We start from the raw sequence: 21,879 nt of genomic DNA on the forward strand, positions 1-21,879 counted from the left end.
CAGTTGTCTGTATTCTTTCGCCTACTTTCTGCATGTTTCCTTTAGTAAGGGAGATCGTAACAATGTCTTGCTTCCCATGCCTCTACGAAGGGCAAGGTTCCGGTTTGGTCCCTGGCAGGTCATTCCGCACTATTAAGACCCATGTAACTCACAATTAGAGCTACTGCAGGGAGCCACCCTTTGGCCTCTTCAGAAAAGAGAAATTAGGTAATTACAGTAATAAAGCTCGTACTAAAAGGCTAAATATGCCTCTGTGAAACTGGAGTAGGGTTTTGGTAGAACAATTCGTTCTCGACTCTCAATTGGGAACCCAGGTTCAAATCTTAGGCAAGATAGAAATGGTTGGGCACATTTCCTTTTGCCAAATGCACCCGTTCACCTAGCAATAAATAGGTACCCAGGAGTTAGTCAAGTATTGCAGAGTTACATCCTGGGGAGGGTCAATAGTTCAACCTTGGAGGACGTCAATATGAACCTAGTGTATATTTATGCACAGGCTGCCTGCCTGTAACAAAATAAAAATGAATTATTGAAACTAAATTTTTTGTTTTGTATGTGTATCTTATATTGGTTCCAAAATATTTCAAGCAAATACCACAAAGGAAGCAAAACAGTATTGTATTAATAAATGATTTGCAAATGAGCAATCGAACATAGCTCAAGGATCTGTGATTGGATGGAGGGACAGAATTATTTCCAGCTACAAACATAAACAGTTGTAAATAACTCCATAATTATGCAATTAAATGTGCTATTTTTACAGTATTGATATGAAATATGAAGCAAAATAAAATATCAAATTCTTGAAGTTTTAATAATGTCGAGGAGGAAGCTAGAAGTTTCTCTTCTGGGGTCTTTGTGGTAATAGATGGTTTGTAGTCTCTCTCCTGTGGTCTAGGTGGTAATAGATGGTTAGTAGTCTCTCTTCTGTGGTCCAGGTGGTAATAAATGCTAGCAGTCTCACTTCGTAGGTACAGGTAATGGCAGAGGGTTAGTAATGTGTTTCTTCAGGTTTAAGCTTCACCAGCCGCTCACTAGTACTCCACAGTTTCTTAGCCAGCACTTGGTCTTTGGCCAAGTCTGACGTGTTGCTTTCCTGGTAAGGAAACACCATATTACAAAGCATGTTGAAAGAAAAGGATTCATTTGAGGCAATATATAAGAACATAAGAGCATAAGGATGAAGGTTACTGCAGAAGGCCTATTGGCATATACGAGGCAGCTCCTATTTATAACCACCCAATCAATTATATTCATATATATTTTTCTGGGATTAATTATCTCTGCTTTGAAAACTACGATACAATACTAAATAGACACCTACCCAGGCATAGAGTTTGCAAGATGGAACTATTTATATGTTTTATTTATTTATATAAACATTAGATGGTACAATGGGTAATAAATGTGCATACGTTGGGGATTAGGTGGTGCATTCTTCCAAAGCCACTAACACACATTAGTCACTGAGTCATTGACTAATGTGATATGCACACGTCAATGACACGTGTGCGTGTCATTGACACGCACACGTGTCAATGCGTGTGCATGATTTACCGCCAGTATCCAGGGATATTTAAGTGGTGAAGAGACCTAAGCATGGTTTTGGTCCCATGCAGTGTACAGTAATCAGCATCTCACTGTGAATTATTAAAGCATTAGAAAGGAGATATTACAAGATCGATTCCTTGTGGCAACATCAGTGCCACAAACGGGGAAAACCAGGTGAAAAACTGAGAACCAGAACAGGATTATCGACGACCCTCATCATAAGGACATATGAACATAAGAACAAAGGCCACTGCAGAAGGCCCATTGGCCAATACGAGGCAGCTCCTATTTATAACCACCCAATCCCACTCATATACATGTCCAACCCATGCTTGAAACAATCCAGAGACCCCCACCTCCACCACGTTACGCGGCAATTGGTTCCACAAATCGACAACCCTGTTACTGAACCAGTATTTACTCAAGTCTTTCCTAAATCTGAACTTATCCAATTTATACCCATTGTTTCGTGTTCTGTCTTGTGTTGATAATTTTAATACCCTATTAATATCCCTTTTGTTATGTCCATTCATCCACTTGTAAACCTCTATCATGTCACCCCTAACTCTTCGCCTTTCCAGTGAATGCAACTTAAGCTTTGCTAATCTTTCTTTATATGAAAGTCTTCTAATTTGGGGAATTAACTTAGTCATCCTACGCTGGACACGTTCAAGTGAATTTATATCCATTCTATAATAAGGCGACCAAAACTGAACTGCATAATCTAAATGGGGCCTAACCAGAGCAAGATATAGCTTAAGAACCACACCAGGTGTCTTGTTACTAACGCTGCGATTAATAAATCCGAGTGTCCGATTTGCCTTATTACGAACATTCATGCATTGATCCTTTTGTTTTAAATTCTTACTAATCATAACTCCCAGATCCCTTTCACAATCCGACTTCGCAATCTCAACACCATCTAGCTCGTATCTTGTAACTCTATCATTACCTAACCTCAGAACTTTACATTTATCAGCATTAAACTGCATCTGCCAATCCTTTGACCATTTCAAAACCCTATCTAGATCAACTTGAAGTGATAGTGAGTCCTCCTCCTAATTAATTTCCCTACCGATTTTCGTATCATCGGCAAATTTGCAAATGTTGCTACTCAAACCTGAATCTAAATCATTTATATATATTATAAACAACAGAGGTCCCAGGACAGAGCCTTGAGGCACTCCACTTACAACATTTTCCCACTCTGACTTGACTCCATTTATATTAACTCTCTGTTTCCTTTGGTATAGCCAGGCCCTAATCCAGCTTAATATAGCACCCCCAATACCATGAGCCTCTATCTTTTTAATCAGTCTTTCATGTGGCACTGTATCAAAAGCTTTGGTAAAATCAAGGTACACAACATCACAATCCTTACCACTATCAACTGCCTCAACTATGCTAGAATAAAAAGATAACAAATTTGTTAAACATGAACGGCCATTTATAAAACCATGTTGCGACTCAATTGTTAATTTATGTTTTTCAAGATGGAGACGAATTTTATTTGCAATTATAGATTCGAGTAACTTTCCCACAATAGATGTTAGTCTAATTTGCCGATAGTTAGACGCAAGTGATCTATCTCCTTTCTTAAAAACAGGTATCACATTAGCAACTTTCCATAACTCTGGCACTCTGCCTAACTCTATTGATTTATTAAATATGGTAGACCAGAAGCTAGATATAGCTGAAGAACCACACCAGATGTCTTGTTACTAACGCTTCGATTAATTAATCTCAGTGTCCTATTTGCCATATTACGAACATTCATGCATTGATCCTTTTGTTTTAAATTCTTACTAATCATAACTCCCAGATCCCTTTCACAATCAGACTTTGCAATCTCAACGCCATCTAGCTCGTATCTTGTACCTCTATCATCATTACCTAGCCTCAGAACTTTACATTTATCAGCCTTAAATTGCATCTGCCAATCCTTTGACCATTTCAAAACCGTATTTAGATCAACTTGAAGTGATAGTGAGTTCTCTTCCGTATTAATTTCCCTACCGATTTTTGTATCATCGGCAAATTTGCAAATGTTGCTACTCAAACCTGAATCTAAATCATTTATATATATTATAAACAACAGAGGTTCCAGGACAGAGCCTTGAGGCACTCCACTTACAACATTTTCCCCACTCTGACTTGACTTGATTTATTCTAACTCTCGGTTTCCTTTGGTATAGCCATTCCCTAATCCAGCTTAATATAGCACCCCCAATACCATGAGCCTCTATCTTTTTAATCAGTCTTTCATGTGGCACTGTATCAAAAGCTTTCCTTTTGATACAGTGAGTCAAGGTACATAACATCACAATCCTTACCACTATCAACTGCCTCAACTATGCTAGAATAAAAAGATTACAAATTTGTTAAACATGAACGGCCATTTATAAAACCATGTTGCGACTCAATTATTAATTTATGTTTTCCAAGATGAAGACGAATTTTATTTGCAATTATCGATTCCAGTGACTTTCCCACAGTAGACGTTAGGCTAATTGGCCGATAGTTTGACGCAAGTGATCTATCTCTTTTCTTAAAAACTGGTATCACATTAGCAACTTTCCATAACTCTGGCACTCTGCCTGACTCTATTGATTTATTAAATATGGTAGACAGTGGGTTGCAAAGCTCCTCTTTGCATTCTTTAAGCACCCTGGCAAACACTTCATCCGGCCCTGGTTTGAGTTTTACTATTTGTTTAATTACATCCTCCCATGGTAACTGCTAAACTAGTCAACCTGTCCTCGTCCCAACCACATAGACTTGTTCGGCTGATGGCATATTGAATGTTTATAAATAGGTTATATTTTGAATCCACATTGATAACCCCTTGTACGTCACCTATTGCTGGGTTCACGTCTAGCTTCAATACCTGCCCGCACCCAATACCCAAGACTTTCCAATCTATTTGACCCAAAAAAATTCTTAGGCTATTGAAATCAGCTTTTCGAAAATCAGGCACTTTAACAGAATTTTCTCCTACAGATCTATTCCATTCAATGCTAAATCTGATTTCTTTATGATCACTGCTCACTAGCTCACTCCCTATTTCGATATCCTTAATTTGTGTTTCCCTGTTAGTTAACACTAAATCTAAAATATTATTTCCCCGTGTTGGTTCCTTAATGTGTTGCGTAAGCAAGCAATCATCAATTAATTCTAGAAAATCTTCTGCTACATTATTACCTGTTTTGTTCAACCAGTTTATTCCACTAAAATTAAAATCACCCATGACATAAATACTGTTAGATCTAGATGCTCTAGATATTTCATCCCATAGATGCTTTGCTTCCATTCTGTCTAAATTTGTGGCCTATATATAACTCCTATTATAATATTATTTGATTTTTCGTTTAATTCTATCCAAATAGTTTCTGTATGGTGCTCAGTTTTGATTCCCTCTTTGAGACTACATTTCAAATTGTCCCTAACATATATGGCTACTCCCCCTCCTCGTCTAATATATCTATCTGTGTGAAATAGTTTAAATCCATTTATTTGATATTCAGCTAATAGCTCTCTATTTTCTACATTCATCCACGTTTCGGTAAGTGCAATAATATCTATTTTTTTTCTGTGCAGACAAGAGCATTTAAATAGTTTATGTTAATTCTTAAACTTCTAGTGTTAGTGTAATATACCCTAAGTGAATCGTTATTTTGAGGCCCTTCTCTTTCCTTGATCATCTTGCCAATTCTTTTCTCCCCAAAACACATACTTTTAATACTTCCTTCCTCTAAATCAATTCCCATACCACTATCTCCTGACAGTTTAAACCCAAACAAACGCCTCTAACCACTGGTTCCAACGAATTCGCAACAACAACAACCCCAGCCCTCGATAGATGCACCCCATCCCGAGCATACATTTCATTTCTTCCATAGAAGTGTTCCCAGTTGTCTATGAAAGATATTGCATTTGATTTGCAATATCTTTCCAGCCGGCAACTGACACCAAGTGCCCTCGACATCCATTCATTTCCCACTCCCTTTCTTGGAAGAATGCCACATATGATCGGGATTCCTCCCTTGCTTCTAACTAATTCTATGGCTGTTTTATACCTCAGGATCCTCACTCCTAACTCGACCAACATCATTTCCTCCCGCGCTAATGCAAATAACGGGACTGTTCCCATTTCCAGTCATAATATAATAATAGTCATGTTGTTTATAATATCACCAATACCAGCTCCGGGATAGCAAACCCTTAACCTGTTCGCCCTATCACCAGCACAAAACGTTCTATCCAAATACCTTATCTGGGAATCTCCCACAACTAATGTTCACTTAGGTACTTCGTTTACTCTCTGAGGGGCCTGCGCTTCATTGCTCTACGTTGCTTTCCCTTTCACGTGATCCGCAGTCTCACCACAGCACTCGTCCTCCAATACGGCAAATTAATTAGAAGTTCTTAGGGCGTCTGTAGGCGGCTTTATCCAAGTCTTCTTAAGGCCCCTGTCCTTTACAATTTTCCAAGACGAGGTCTTTTTACTACTGGTCTCCTTTGTTTCTTCTCGATGTTGTTTCAGCTGTCGTACCTCCTCCCGCAGAGAGTCCAGCTCTGTCCTCAGGGCTCCAACTAGAGTCATCAGGTTCTTCACTATAACTTCCATATTGCTATGATAATATAACTACACTCAGGATTTCCGGCTAACACACCCTCCAACTGCGACTGTCTGTGATTGCAGTGAGAGGGTGTCCTGCGATCGCAGGACAGCAATCTATTATTCGCCTGATTGTGCTGAGTGGGAAGGCTTGGCTGGTAGGTACTGCTTTTAAAGTCATCTGGTGCTCAGAGCGAGTTAAAATATAAATTTCATCAATATTTCATTTATATTTAGAAATCTCAATTGGCTCATTCAGGGTAAGAAGTTTTTGACCTCTATGTGACAAGGGTCTCCGAACCATCCCTACTCCCTTTCACTTTCCCAAAACATTCCACCATGTCCCTCCCATATTCTAAACCCATCCCGAATCTCTCTTTCTCCCGTAATCATACAATCCCACACAACCCACCCCACATATGCTAGCATAATAAAATTTCAAATTCTTGAAGTTTTAGTAATGTCGAGGAGGACAAAGACAAACTCTTTAGCACGGGTGGAACACGAACAAGGGGACAGAGGTGGAATACGAACAAGGGGACACAGGTGGAAACCTAGTACCCAGATGAGCCACAGAGACATTAGAAAGAACTTTTTCAGTGTCAAGGTAGTTAACAAGTGGAATGCATTAAGTAGTGATAGTAGGGAGTTTTACGACGTAGACCGTCCCCTTCATTTTGGGATGGAGGGGTTTCGGCTGCGTCGAAAGTTGTAATAACGTTGCAGGAATGTTTGGGGGCAATATAAGGTGGCGGAAGGGGACGTGTTGCCAGAAGTACGATAAATATGGGAGGAGAGAGAGAGAGAGAGGTGTGTAAAGTTGTGTGAGAACGTTGGGAAGATGTACTGAGTGTTTTTTGTTTGAAGAAGAAAAAGTAAGACTGTGATTGGCTGAGAGATGATGGGGAGGAGCAAGAAGTATTCGAGTGTTGTGTGTATGGTCGTGAAAAGGTTGAGAGAAGGTCGTGCTGTTTTTGTTTTTTTTGAAGATGAGAAGGAAGAGTGTGACTGGAGTAGCGAGTTGAGGCAAGAGTCTTAAGTTGGAAGATGTAGGTGAGTGGGTGAAAGGGTCATAAAGTTTGTAAGCTCTTTCCCCAGCCTTTTTGTCAGAGAAAGAGAATGGTTTTTGGTGTGAGGAAGTGTTTTTAAGAGCGTGATGAGAAGATGTAACATAAGGTTAGAGTTAAGAACAATATAGAATAAAGGAAGTAGGTTTAAAGAGAGAGAGAGGGAAAGTATAGGAAGAATAAGTAGCAAACCCCCCAGGAAGCAGCAGCAGGAGACGTAACAAAACCTACAGGAAGCAGCAGCAGCCTAAGGAGGAGCAGGAAGCAGCAGCCTAAGGAGGAACAGGAAGCAGCAGCCTAAGGAGGAACAGGAAGCAGCAGCCTAAGGAGGAGCAGGAAGCAGCAGCCTAAGGAGGAACAGGAAGCAGCAGCCTAAGGAGGAGCAGGAAGCAGCAGCAGCAGCAGGAGCTGTAACAAAAACCTACAGGAAGCAGCAGCAGGAGGAGGAGCAGCAGCAGAAGGAGAAGGGGTGGGAAGTAGCAGCAGCAGAAGGAGGAGGATGAGGAGCCGGAGAGGTAATAAAAACATCCAGGAAGATACAATGTGAAAAAATCAATCTTTTTTCTTACAAATATCTAAGAGCTCTTCGAGTTGTGAGTCCAGAATTCTTAGATGAAGAGTTTAAGAATATTGATTCGATTGGTCTCAAGCTTTGTTACCCACTGAGTTTTTTGGAAGTTTGTCGTAGCAAAGCACGTCGTACATATTATAATAATATATGCAGAGAAAAAATTCGTCCAAAGAATGTGTTACGTTTACCATAATACTTTGGGTTTGAGAATATTGTCAATGCCTTGAAACGTTTTGATATACATGTATTGTTTAGCTACGAAAATACTGTTGGTAAGCTATTAGTTAGAAACATTCCTCGTAGTGATAATTGTGACATTTATAAAATACCTTGTAAAGACCATAATAAGTTCTATGTTGGGCAAACATCTAAAGATTTGAAATGTAGAATTTCGCACCATAAATACTCTGTAAGACATGGCCAATTGTCTAATGCTTTGTTTGTTCATCTGTCAGAAGATGCTCACCAAACTGATTGGGAGATGGCTTCTTCAATACCGAATTGTAAAAGCACCTATAACAGAAACATAATTGAATCTGCTTTGATACAGATTACAAAAGAAAGTAATTTGAACATTAGCAGTGCTTTATATAAATTAGATCCATTTTTAATAGGTCAATTAAAGGGCGATTTGAGTAGGATCATTGGAACACAATTGTCTCACTAATTCACTGTAAATATTTACTATCTACTGCTGTTGTTATCCATGTGTGGGCCTGTTGGTGGGTATGAATAGGAGCTGCATCGTATGGGCCAATAGGCCTTCTGCAGTTCTTATGCGGTTCATATTTGTATCCATCAAATTCCATTCATTTGTTATTGTACGTAAAACCACTCCTTCTGAAGATGTATTAATATACGAAAGTACTTAAGGAAATTCCTGTTTCAATGTTCCTCTGTGGTCTGACACTGTCATATATATATATATATATATATATATATATATATATATATATATATATATATATATATATATATATATATATATATATTTATATATATATATATATATATAATGTCGTACCTAGTAGCCAGAACGCACTTCTCGGCCTACTATGCAAGGCCCGATTTGCCTAATAGGCCGAAAAATTTTCTATATTTTCCATACATTATTTCCAATTGCTTTATTTGAATTATTATTATTATATTATACTAGGAACATAATTTATTTACTTAGTTATATTACTTTAGGATAGATTAAGATAGATTAGGTTAGGTTAGGTAGGGTAGGTTTGGTTCGGATATATATCTACGTTAGTTTTAACTCAAATTTAAACAAAAAGAACTCATACATAATGAAATGGATATATCTATCATTTCATAAGAAAAAAATTAGAAAAATGAATAATCAGGAAAATTTGTCCTATTTGGCAAATCGGATCTTGCATAGTAGGCTGAGTATTGCGTTCTGGCTACTAGGAACACCATATATATATATATATATATATATATATATATATATATATATATATATATATATATATATATATATATATATATATATATATGAACATTTCAAAATATATATATATATATAACATATATATATATATGTTATATATATATATAACAAATATATATATAACAACATTTCAAAAATGTTGTCAACATACCTGCAGTGTATGGCCGGTTTCAAGTTTATGTCGTCTAAGACTTTTTGCTCGATGGTACCCATGTAGAAGTTTGCAAACAGGACACCTATTTTTACACAGGTACCTGATGTCAGACATCTGCAGGAGCTGAAGGAGGCATTTGAGCAGAGTTCCGTGCTGCGTTTCACTTACGAGATGGAAAAGGATGGGAAGCTGCCCTTTCTAGATGTAACAGTCATGGAAAAGAGCGGAGGTTTCCACACTGCAGTCTACACTAAGGAAACGAACATAGGAATGTGCCTGAATGCCAACAGCGACTGCCCAGACAGGTACAAGAAGAGTGTTGTTAACGCATATGTCGACCGTGCTCTCAGCCACAGCTCAGAATGGAAGCAAGTCGACGAAGAACTCTGTAGGGTAAGGCAGGTCCTAGTCAACAATGGCTTCTCCAATGGTTTCGTCGAAGACATCATAAGAAGGAAAGTGAAACGTCATGCAACCTCTGAAGAGACAACTAACACAACACCTATACCCCCTATTAGACTATTTCACAGGAACTTCTTTTCCACAGCTCATAAAACGGAGGAAAGGGTCCTGAAAGATATTGTTAATAGAAACGTTATCCCTACAGACAAAAATCAGAGGATACAACTGACGATTTACTATAAAACCAGAAAAACGGCCAGCCTACTCATGAGAAACTCTCCAGACACAAAGCAGAACGCTTTAAAAGAGACCAACGTCATCTATGCCTTCAAATGCCCACTTGGGGACTGTAAGCTCCAAAAAACCCAGTATATAGGCAAGACAACAACATCTCTTTCTAGGCGTTTAACGATGCATAAGCAACAGGGCTCCATTAAGGAACATATAAACTCTTCCCACAACCAAACCATCGCCAGAGAAATCCTAGTAAACAACACAGAAATCATCGATAGATACAGCGATAGCAGACGGCTTGACGTTTGCGAGGCACTACACATTAAGAAGTCAACACCAGCAATCAACAGCCAATTAATGAACAACTATATTCTACCCACCTCAAGACTCCGCTCCAATATAGAAGCATCAAGAAATAGGGACCAATAGGCTTTCTACAATCACTTCCATTTCAATACCCATTGTTTCATGTTCTGTCTTGTGTTGATGAAATTAATACCCTATTAAATACCACCTCACCCCATCCACCTCACTCAAATGTAGATATAAACAAATCGGAGATATGTAAGTTCTATTCAGTTGTGTATGTGTAAAGTCTTTGAAAATGTAATAAGTTTTACGAAACGCGCTCAAGTGTCGCGTCAGACTAGAAATAAAAATGAATTTTGGAGAATTGATTTTTGAATTACCTCCAACAGTGAAAAGAATTGTACGAAAGATTGAGAAAATTCGTGTTAGAATTATTAATCTTACTTTTTCGGTCATATTTAATAATATATGTCTACAGGAAAGACTGCTACCTTAATATACTAATATATATATATATATATATATATATATATATATATATATATATATATATATATATATATATGTCGTACCTAGTAGCCAGAACGCACTTCTCAGCCTACTATGCAAGGCCCGATTTGCCTAATAAGCCAAGTTTTCCTGAATTAATATATTTTCTCAAATTTTTTTCTTATGAAATGATAAATCTACCCATTTCATTACGTATGAGTTAATTTTTTTCTATTGGAGTTAAAATTAACGTAGATATATGACCGAACCTAACCAACCCTACCTAACCTAACCTAACCTATCTTTATAGGTTAGGTTAGGTTAGGTAGCTGAAAAAGTTAGGTTAGGTTAGGTAGTCGAAAAACAATTAATTCATGAAAACTTGGCTTATTAGGCAAATCGGGCCTTGCATAGTAGGCTGAGAAGTGCGTTCTGGCTACTAGGTACGACATATATGTATATATATATATATATATATATATATATATATATATATATATATATATATATATATATATATATATATATATAATATATATATATATATATATATATATATATATATATATATATATATATATATATATATATATATATATATATATATATATATATGTCGTACCTAGTAGCCAGAACGCACTTCTCAGCCTACTATGCAAGGCCCGATTTGCCTAATAAGCCAAGTTTTCATGAATTAATTGTTTTTCGACTACCTAACCTACCTAACCTAACCTAACCTAACTTTTTCAGCTACCTAACCTAACCTAACCTATAAAGATAGGTTAGGTTAGGTTAGGTAACCTAACCTAACCTAACAGGTAAGGTTGGTTAGGTTCGGTCATATATCTACGTTAATTTTAACTCTAATAACTAAAAATTGACCTCATACATAATGAAATGGGTAGCTTTATCATTTCATAAGAAAGAAATTAGAGAAAATATATTAATTCATGAAAACTTGGTTTATTAGGCAAATCTGGCTTTGCATAGTAGGCCGAGAAATGCATTCTGGCTACTAGGTACGACATATATATATATATATATATATATATATATATATATATATATATATATATATATATATATATATATATATATATATATATATATATATATATGTCGTACCTAGTAGCCAGAACATACTTCTCTGCCTACTATACAAGGCCCGATTTGCCTAATAAGCCAAGTTTTCATGAATTAATTTTTTTTCGACTACCTAACCTACCTAACCTAACCTAACCTAACCTTTTCGGCTACCTAACCTAACCTAATCTGTAAAGATAGGTTAGGTTAGGTTAGGTAGGGTTGGTTAGGTTCGGTCATATATCTACGTTAATTTTAACTCCAATAAAAAAATATTGACCTCATACATAATGAAATGGGTAGCTTTATCATTTCATGAGAAAAAAAATTGACAAAATATATTAATTCAGGAAAACTTGGCTTATTAGGCAAATCGGGCCTTGCATAGTAGGCCGAGAAGTGCGTTCTGGCTACTAGGTACGACATATATATATATATATATATATATATATATATATATATATATATATATATATATATATATATATATATATATATATGTATATATATATATATATATATATATATATATATATATATATATATATATATATATATATATATATATATATATATATATATATATATATATATAGGACTCTACTACTGACTACCCCAAGGGTTACGCAGGGAACGTCTTGTTTTCATTCCAGAAGGGGAGGATTGTACTTGCCTTATGCAATGTCTCAAAGTTTACAAATGCTTGGCTAAGGGTTAGCATCTAGATAATATTGGTAAACGTTGGGTCAAAGCGAGCTGGTGTCTAAGACACATTAACTGGCAAAGTGATGTTAGTTCCCCAGGGCCAGACCCGCAGCTGGCATTTTAACAAGGTAAGTACATATATAATGTAATATGTGTGTGTAAGTTATATTACTTGCTCGCAAGACGAGTAAGGAGAAAGAGCAATGGATACCCACGTAATATACGCTACTAGCATGTCAGATGAGTATTTATTTCCTAATAATAATCCGGGCTCTTTCCAAAACCGTTTATTTAATCAGTTAGAATTAGATCCGTCAAGAGAGTACGAAATTTGTCTACAAAAATTGCTTCTTCCATCATCCCATTATATCATTAAACATTACGACCCAGATTCTTATATATGTGTCGGGGTTACATGCGATAAGGTTATCTTGAGATGATTTCGGGGCTTTAGTGTCCCCCCGGCCCGATCCTAGACCAGGCCTCCACCCCCAGGAAGCAGCCCGTGACAGCTGACTTAACTCCCAGGTACCTATTTACTGCTAGGTAACAGGGGCATTCAGGGTGAAAGAAACTTTGCCCATTTGTTTCTGCCTCGTGCGGGAATCGAACCCGCGCCACAGAATTACGAGTCCTGCGCGCTATCCACCAGGCTACGAGGCCCCTAATATTTATTATATAATGAGGCAACATGTCCTCTTAAAAAGAATGTCGCTCTTGGCCGTTTGCCCATATGGCCGAATATGGACGTAATTTGAAAATGAAAAAAATGAAAATAAATTTGGTATTTTTTTTTCAACAACAGTAATTTAAGGGTCCTCTGACAGGTTAGGTGGGCAGGAAATTCTCATAAAGTTTCAAAATGGCATGAAAAACGTTAATGGAAAGTTTCCTTTTCTAAGCTTGCCAAGTAAGCCGGACGACTCAAACAGAAAACGGAACTATACATCACTTTTGTGAGTCGATTTCATTTCAAATTACGTCCAAATTTGGCCATAACGTGCATACGAGCCAAAAGTGACGTTGTTTTTAAGAGGATGGGTTGAATGAGGAGGGAATGAGTTATTTTTAATCAAAGTATTTATTAGCTCGAGACGTTTTGGCTGGAACTATAAAAGAAATTAATCATGCCATAAATGTGGAAATTGGCAACCTATTTTCAACTAACACCAAACTTAGTTTTTTAGGAAAAGCGTTTAAAGAATATTGCCAAAATACGGAATAAACTTTATTAAGTATGATTCACCATCTAATCGAAACAAGATAAATACGCTGATTGGTGAAGGGAATATAAGCACCGAGGGTGGATATAGAAATGTATGTCGAGTTGCATTATCATTCAGGGGTGGGCTTGGCAAAGTGTTAGGCATAGTTCCCGATAATGACTACGATATATTTGTAATGAAAAACGCATCGAGAGTGGTAAATAAAGCCCTCTTCCCACCAATGCCTAGAGGAGGAGTTGATATACTCTGCATATATTGCGACAAGATAGCCCCTATAAGATATGGTAATCAATCTGTAAATATTTTGGATGTAATCTCCTTAAACGGGAGTGATAATAGCAACAATAATAAACTTTATGTACATCTTAATACTAATATGATAGATGGTATTAGTATTACTATTAGAGACCCTGGTGGCAACCCAATACATTTTGATGAGCGGGGTTGCACCACTGCGGTCTTACATGTACGACTGGTAGCTGGCGGTATATAATACCCTCTCACGCAGAGCTTACCTCATTCCACTGAAATACGCAGAGCGATGCATGTCAACTTCATTCCCCCCTCGGTTGAGGAATTATTCTTACTGCTATCCCCTCCTGGAGGAGGTGGAGGAGGAGGGATAGGAGATATACAGATTTTCAATAGTGGAAGGGGATATACGCGCGGTGGCGGAATACTATCGTTTTTAATCTGGATAGCACAACGCGCCGCACCCTTCTTAATGAGAACGTTAGGCCCTGCAGCGCTTAGTCTGGGTCAGAACTTCTTACAGGATAATAATAATGACAACCAAACTTTTAAACAATCTCTTAAGAAACGTGGAGTTGAAACATTGAAAGGAGTGGGCAGACAAATTCTGGGAGGGAGAGTGCAGAAAAAAAATAGTAAATATTCAACGATACACTAAAAGGAAATATATGGATGTGTTATCATAAATTCTTCTCAGTCATGAAGTACAGTTTAAAGGGAGAACATGTCCGAGTATAGTGCGGTGGGACTGCAGGTCCCATTAGATCGCTATACAGCAGCTATTAGTGAGGCTTTCCCTAAAGTATTTTCTCCGCGATTAGTGGAATCAACAATTGCAAGCCGTCAAACTGTTGATATACTACAAGTGAATTCCGGACAGTATAATAAGTTACAGACACTTATCTGGAATTTATAATAAAGAGAGTGAATGGACAGCTGGTGGACTTATCATCTATCGCTTTGGAGTTGAGTATAGATGTGACTGAAGAAGATGGAAGGTCTGCTATAACTGATACAAAAACTGCGTCGGTAGTAAATGGATTATCGCAAACGCTATTTAAATCCGCTATTGTGTAATTTTAACGAAACAGTAGGGGAAACAAGTTCTTTATTCTCTTTCTGGTCATACATAAAGTTGTTGACTACAATTTCAGGATGTAAGGTACGAAACTATGAAAAACTTTTGAAATTTTTTAATGGTGTTGATCCGCACAAAATAAAAGCCTCTTATTTTACTAATGCAAAGACTGAACAGAAGAAGCAGATGACTGCGGTGAAATCTAGTGGGGTTTAAACTAATTTTTAAACCTGCTTTAAACTAATGCTTGATATTACGTCTCTTAGTGAATATGTTTTGGACAATGTGGACATTAGAGTGAGGTTCGAACTTCAACCTGATAAATGGGTTATACTCAGCGATAATGAAAATGCTGCTTTTAAATATAATATTAAATCAGCTCGACTATGGATTGATTGTCTAGTACCCTATCCAGCGGGGATAGCAGCTATTAATAAAGCTATGGTACAGAACAGCTCCCCTATAACATATACTTTTAATGAAACTTTATACAAGACTTATATCCTAAGAACGGGACAGCGGTTGATAACATTAGACCAGCCTTGGGATACAGTCATACCTGAACATCTATATATAGTAATTTTTGATATGGAGGCTGTGTCTGGAGCATATAATCGCAACCCTCTTTATTTAGAAAACTGCGGGTTGAGTAAAGTGTTAATAACTCAGAAAAAGTACTAATATTATTAATATCGGCTGTGACTTCCCAAATAACTGCACCAAGTTATATTATACAACATTGCAAGCCTTAGGCTTTGATAAAGATATGTACTGACTTATGATGCATACGTATATGGAGGAACAATACTCGCCTTTAATTTACAACCGGAGGATATAGACAATACTATCCCGCTTGAAAAGAGCGGTAACCTATGAATCGCTTTGGAATTTAAACAAGGGGTTGATAGAAATAATGTCATACTTGTTTATGGAGCGACGACTGGTGTGATCAGCATTATCGCTGAGTGACGAGTTATTTGCGAAACTAGAGGATAAATATGAATTGTTTGGAAATAAATGAAGATATTAGGAGTAATTTAGGTCGGAAGGTGGATTATCTAGGGTGTTTCCTGGGTAATGATGTGCGGAAAATTGTGAAAAGGCTGCATAGACGAAGACCCGTGGTGTTCATAATAAATACCCTAGACTCAGGATCTGCTAATAAAATGGGGCATTGGATAACATTCTATATTGCTGATAGTGCAGATAAAAAAAACGCAAGATTGTTATACTGGACAGTTATGCAAACCCTAGTATAGGAACATATTCTCATCATTTAGAAGAAATTATGTCCTACTTCCGAGATTATGATCTATATATTATAAAAAGATGATTGCAAAGCCTGGACAGTTACGTTTGTGGGAATTACGCAATTTATTTCATCTTTCGTCTTTCCCGTCTAACCTTGGAGGCGGCCCTTCTATACTTCATGAAAAATTTAAATATGGACAATTCCGCAAGAACGATGCAAAAGTGATGAGATTTACTTATGCGAGGATGAAAATGATCTCATGCCTGCAGACTTTCTGCTTAAATGAGAATGAAAACTGTGAGAAATTGTGCCGAGAAATTGCATAGCTTAATAGAGAGGTGAGTTATAGATAGATAGATAGGTTGACCATAGACATATGATAAATAATAAATAATAAATAAATTGTAATGTATATGTTTACGTGTGTATGGGGGAGAGAGAGAGAGAGATAATATTTGAAAGGTATTATAAAGAACCTTTTTCTGCAGAGAGCTGTTCAACGCGTAGAGAGAGAGAGAAGGACACCAAGAAAGGATCACAGGAGAATAGTGCTTGTTGTTGTTTTTGCCATTATTATTATTATTTGTGCATGTGTGTATGTTAGCTGATATTAATAATAAAGAATAAAATATATATATGTGTATACTTCCAAATCCTTTGAAAGTGGTCAAACGTTAAGGGCAAGGTTAAAAAAACAGAGAACCGCACCAGGTAAAGACCCAAAGTTCTGTAATTACCATCTCAGCGTGCCTGCTCTCCATTGCGGGGTCGGTCTGTCTGTCTGTCTGTCTGTCTGTCTGTCTGTCTCTCTGTCTCTCTGTCTCTCTGTCTGTCTGTCTGTCTGTCTGTCTGTCTCTCTGTCTCTCTGTCTCTCTCTCTCTCTCTCTCTCTCTCTCTCTCTCTCTCTCTGTCTCTCTGTCTCTCTGTCTCTCTGTCTCTCTCTCTCTCTCTCTCTCTCTCTCTCTCTCTCTCTCTGTCTCTCTGTCTCTCTGTCTCTCTGTCTCTCTGTCTCTCTGTCTCTCTCTCTCTCTCTGTCTCTCTGTCTCTCTCTCTCTCTCTCTCTCTCTCTGTCTCTGTCTCTGTCTCTCTCTCTCTCTCTCTCTCTCTCTCTCTCTCTCTCTCTCTCTCTCTCTCTCTCTCTCTCTCTCTCTCTCTCTCTCTCTCTCTCTCTCTCTCTCTCTTAATTTGATGTTAGTAGTTAGTAATCACACATTTGTGTGTCTGTTCGTACAGGACGGATGTCCCGTACTCGCGTTGCAGGGGTTAGTAGTCTAATGCAATTTCATTTCCCTGTTAACTCTTGAGAGGCTAAAATTCAAGCCTATATACATATTATTTAACCCAGAAGACTGGATGTGATCAAGTACTACAGTGAAGTATGATTCAGGGACAGCAGTGAGATCAGTGACAATAGATATAACGTGAAGCTTGTTCAGGTAACTGGTCACTGATGTATAAACACTGAGGCCAATGGAATTCATCTTGATTAAATAATAAATGTATCAAAATCAGTCATCAGATTTATTGGGGTTTAATTTAGTTAATTGATTCAGAGGATTGAAAAGCCCATCATTAAAGTAAAGTTTAGTTCTGAGACTGTAGTGGGTTCAGTGACATTGGTCGCAGTGACTTGTAGTTGGTTTAGGCTACTGTTCACTGATTTGCCACTGAAGCCTCATGAACTCATCTTCAGCTTTAAATAATGATATTAACATCAACCTCTGTTGGTATAGTCAGCTGTAATCTCCTTAGTATAATGCTACTGGGAAATATAATCAGCTGACAAATTTAGATTTCTATTGGTATTATTTATCTACAGTCATAGGTCTCCTCAGGCTTGATACTGGGCCTGAAAGTAATTTACCTCCTGCAGAATTTAACATAGTTATGCCCTGATATTTAGTAGGGCTACCGATGAATCGATGGCAATAGTCTGTCCCTACAAGGAGACCGAAGTCGGTGAGGAGATCAGACTTAATATTATCTGCCAATTTTATTCCTCTATTTCTCAGGAATTTGGCTGTTGCTCTCAGACCTTGAACTTGTAGGTTTACTGGTATTTTGTCCACCACAATGGCTTGTACTCGACAGACGTACCTGCCTAAACGTACTGATGGTTGTACCACCTGGTAAACTTGAGGTCCTGCATCTGTTACAAACCCTGAGATGTTGAATGACGTCTGGGCTACAGGCCTTAATTGTAGTTCATCTGCCAACCTTTTAGTTACATATGTTCTCTGGGACCCTTGGTCAAACAACCCACGGGTATGGACCTTGGCCCTCTTATTCTGGATGGTAATTTTGGCAGTAGGCAAAGTCGTATTACCTTTAGACTTTGCCGATTGGACACTCTTTGTTTGTTGCACCTTGCAGTACTGTACTGTTGTGGGAATGCTATCTTCCACCTTGGGTCTTGAATACGTTAATTTCGTATATTTGCACAGTGCTGCATGGTGCTTACCTCTTCTACACCTGTTGCAGGTGTTGAATTGGGTATCACAATAGTCTATGTTGTGTGACTTGAGACACCTTGCACATCTCCCTAATTCCTGGAGTCGCTTAATACGAGTGTCTCTGGTTGGATAATTAGCACAACAGTATGTTGAATGTTTCTTTTTGCAGAACATACATGTCCCCCAGCCTACTGCACGTTTGGAAGTTACCGGTTTGGGTGAACTAGTAACAGTAGGCTTGGAGGATTCTGCTGCATTGTCAGATTTTCTGCAACTTGATGTGAGTGTAATTGACTGATGTTTATTTGGGGTAGTTGTTTTACCCTTTAATTGACTATTATTTTCTATTTCTGAAGGCTTGCATGAGGCTTTAACTTCCTCATTTGCTCGTCGTTTGTTTATGATGGAATGTAAACCTTCAGTGATGTCCTGTACTGTCAGGATGGTGTTATGTTGATGTGCATATAATTCATCTAGTATATCGCTGGACAATTTTCGTTGAAGGACTACTTTGGTCATCCATTCACTAGTAGTTATATCAACCTTAAGACTGAATGTTCTTAGTAGTGACTCAAACTCCATGCTGAAGGATTGTAATGAGTCAGCAGTCTGATCAGGTTGAGGTAAATCCAGCAATTGTAGTACTAGATGTATGACAGTTTTCTCATTGCCAGCATTATTCATATTGGCTAGTTGATAAAGCCTTGTGGGGCTTGTACTTGAGTTGCTCATAATGCTGAACAAGCACTGATGTTAGCCTAGGGTAAAATTCTGCTATCACTAGGATGTAATCCTACCTCTACTAGAGGTTAGCACTTAAAATTAATACACATTATATATATATACAGTATCCACTCAATTTAACGGCCTCTTTTATACCGATCTGCCGGTATTAACGACCGGTTTGGGAGACCGGTATCTGGAGCCTGCTATACCGGTCTGGCGGTCGATATTACCGACGGTCGGTATTGGGTTTGTTGTGGCATCAGCGTCCCCTCACATGGCGACCAGGCCACCGACCTGGATCGTCCAGAGTCATATATTACATCTTAATTTTCTTTTAAAATGATTCACTTTAATGAAGAAAATTGTAAATTATTATTAATAAAATATTTTGAAACAGTTTTTATTAAGCAAAAGTCTTTGTTTTCTTATTAAATACCTTTTATAGTATAGGCACTAGGTATTTTTTTCCCACGAACCTAGAATGTACTCCACCAGGCCATGTGTTCCCATTGTTTACTGTGAACTCGCGCGGCTAGCTTCAATTGTGAAGGATATTACTGTACTATAATTGTGATCTTCTTTTTAATTTACAAAATGCCAAAAGTTACCCAAAGGAAGCGCCTGACGGTTGCACAGAAGCTGGAGTTAATTAAGAAACTTGATAAAGGATATTCTCATGCACGAGCAGCAGCAGAGTTTAACATCGGGAAAAGACAGTAAGTGACATCAAGAAACAGAAGGATACTCTATTAAAATATGCCTGAAAATAAGTGTACATACAGTATGTACCCTGTATACAATATAAACAATATAAAACAAGCGCTGCAGAGGATGACGTAATCTTCACAGCTTCGTAATCTTCAGCTTCATTAAAAGTAAGTCAATTTACCAATTTTATTATAGTATTACAAGATATTAATTGTTTTTTTTTCAACAAAAGCTACATATTAGTCTCTGCAAATGTATATTCTATCGTCAGCAGAGAATAGGTGAGCTCAAAATATTTCGTCTTGGCTAGCTCTCAGTGACAAGGCTCGATCGCCATTGTTATGGCATGGCCGCCACAGCCTGTGTTGTAACATTAAAAATACATTACCTGCACTGTTCAGGGTAAATCAAAACACATCTCTAAAATATTATTGAGAAAATATTAACTTGCTGATTGATACATGAAATATTTTGCAATACAAAGGAATGAATCAATTTTTTCCCACCCATCTGGGCTTGATCAGACCGTGTTCACACATCATCCATGCAGCAGCCAACAACTGGCTTAATCGTCAGTGTGGCACTAAATTGGAATGCAATTACACAATGAACTTTATTTAATTTTAGTTATACAGTATAAAATATATCCTACCTGAATGTTACTTGAAAAATTACCCGACCCGACTTAACTTCGGAAATAACGGAGCTCCGGAAATAACGACCAGGGTACAGCCCCATATAGGCTGTTAAATTGAGTGGATACTGTACAATCATACACACTAATGATTTGAGTGATAAACCAGTGTCACTGGAAATACCCTTAGGTTAGCTCTTCTATATCACCCTAGGATGGTATAGACACTAATTATTCACTCAAAGGTGTAATGATCCTAAGTAAATTATTATATATACACAACTCAACTCGAGCTGGTAACAATTATACCCAAAATAGGGTCTGCACCATTCATTAATGGTGCTAGGTTGTTTAATATAGTACAACTAGACTATGGTAATAATGGGACTAGGATGAACAATAATAGTTCAATTAGTCAATGGTAATAGGGGACTAGGTTATCTATAAACACTAGTCAATGTATATCCTACGCTGTTGTGGGTTAGTAAATATTATATTGTGAACTCTAGTGCAATATATATTAAATAGTTCTCTATTTTGGAGAAATAATATACACGCTTATTGATAATAGCCTCTTAATTAGCCTCTATGAACCTTCTAATATTATCAAGAAGTATTAAATATTATTAGTGACCTCGCGAAATTAACTCCACAAAATTCATGGATAATCTCTCGCGAAATTTAACACCACGAAATCCGTGAACAATCTCGCGAAGACACAGCCACTAATTTGGCTGGCTTCAATATTAGCGGTGTCATTTCACAGAATAACACGCCACCAAATCTGTGGGTGTGCATGAAACCGCTGCGTAAGGCTGAACCGAGGGGCTCTTGAGCTCGGTCGAGGCTTTGCTGCCGTCTTTGACTGGCTTTGTATAAATCACACTGCACTAGTATATTTAATG

The 21,879-nt window shown here is 37.6% G+C and overlaps 1 protein-coding gene across 2 annotated transcripts in view; it reads right to left on the reverse strand.

The window, feature by feature from the left end:
- Positions 1–540: 540 nt before the first annotated feature.
- The window catches only part of LOC123751174 (retinol dehydrogenase 11), a 170,400-nt gene continuing 149,061 nt past the window's right edge, over positions 541–21,879 (reverse strand). For both annotated transcript variants that reach the window (XM_069318235.1, XM_069318234.1), the window contains one exon: positions 541–1,096. In XM_069318235.1, the coding sequence (XP_069174336.1) occupies positions 992–1,096 (105 nt within the window). In that variant the 3' untranslated portion in view covers positions 541–991. The remainder of the gene's footprint in view (positions 1,097–21,879) is intronic.

This window comes from Procambarus clarkii, chromosome 90 (assembly GCF_040958095.1).
Source record: "Procambarus clarkii isolate CNS0578487 chromosome 90, FALCON_Pclarkii_2.0, whole genome shotgun sequence".
NCBI classification, from domain to species: Eukaryota; Metazoa; Arthropoda; class Malacostraca; order Decapoda; family Cambaridae; genus Procambarus; species Procambarus clarkii.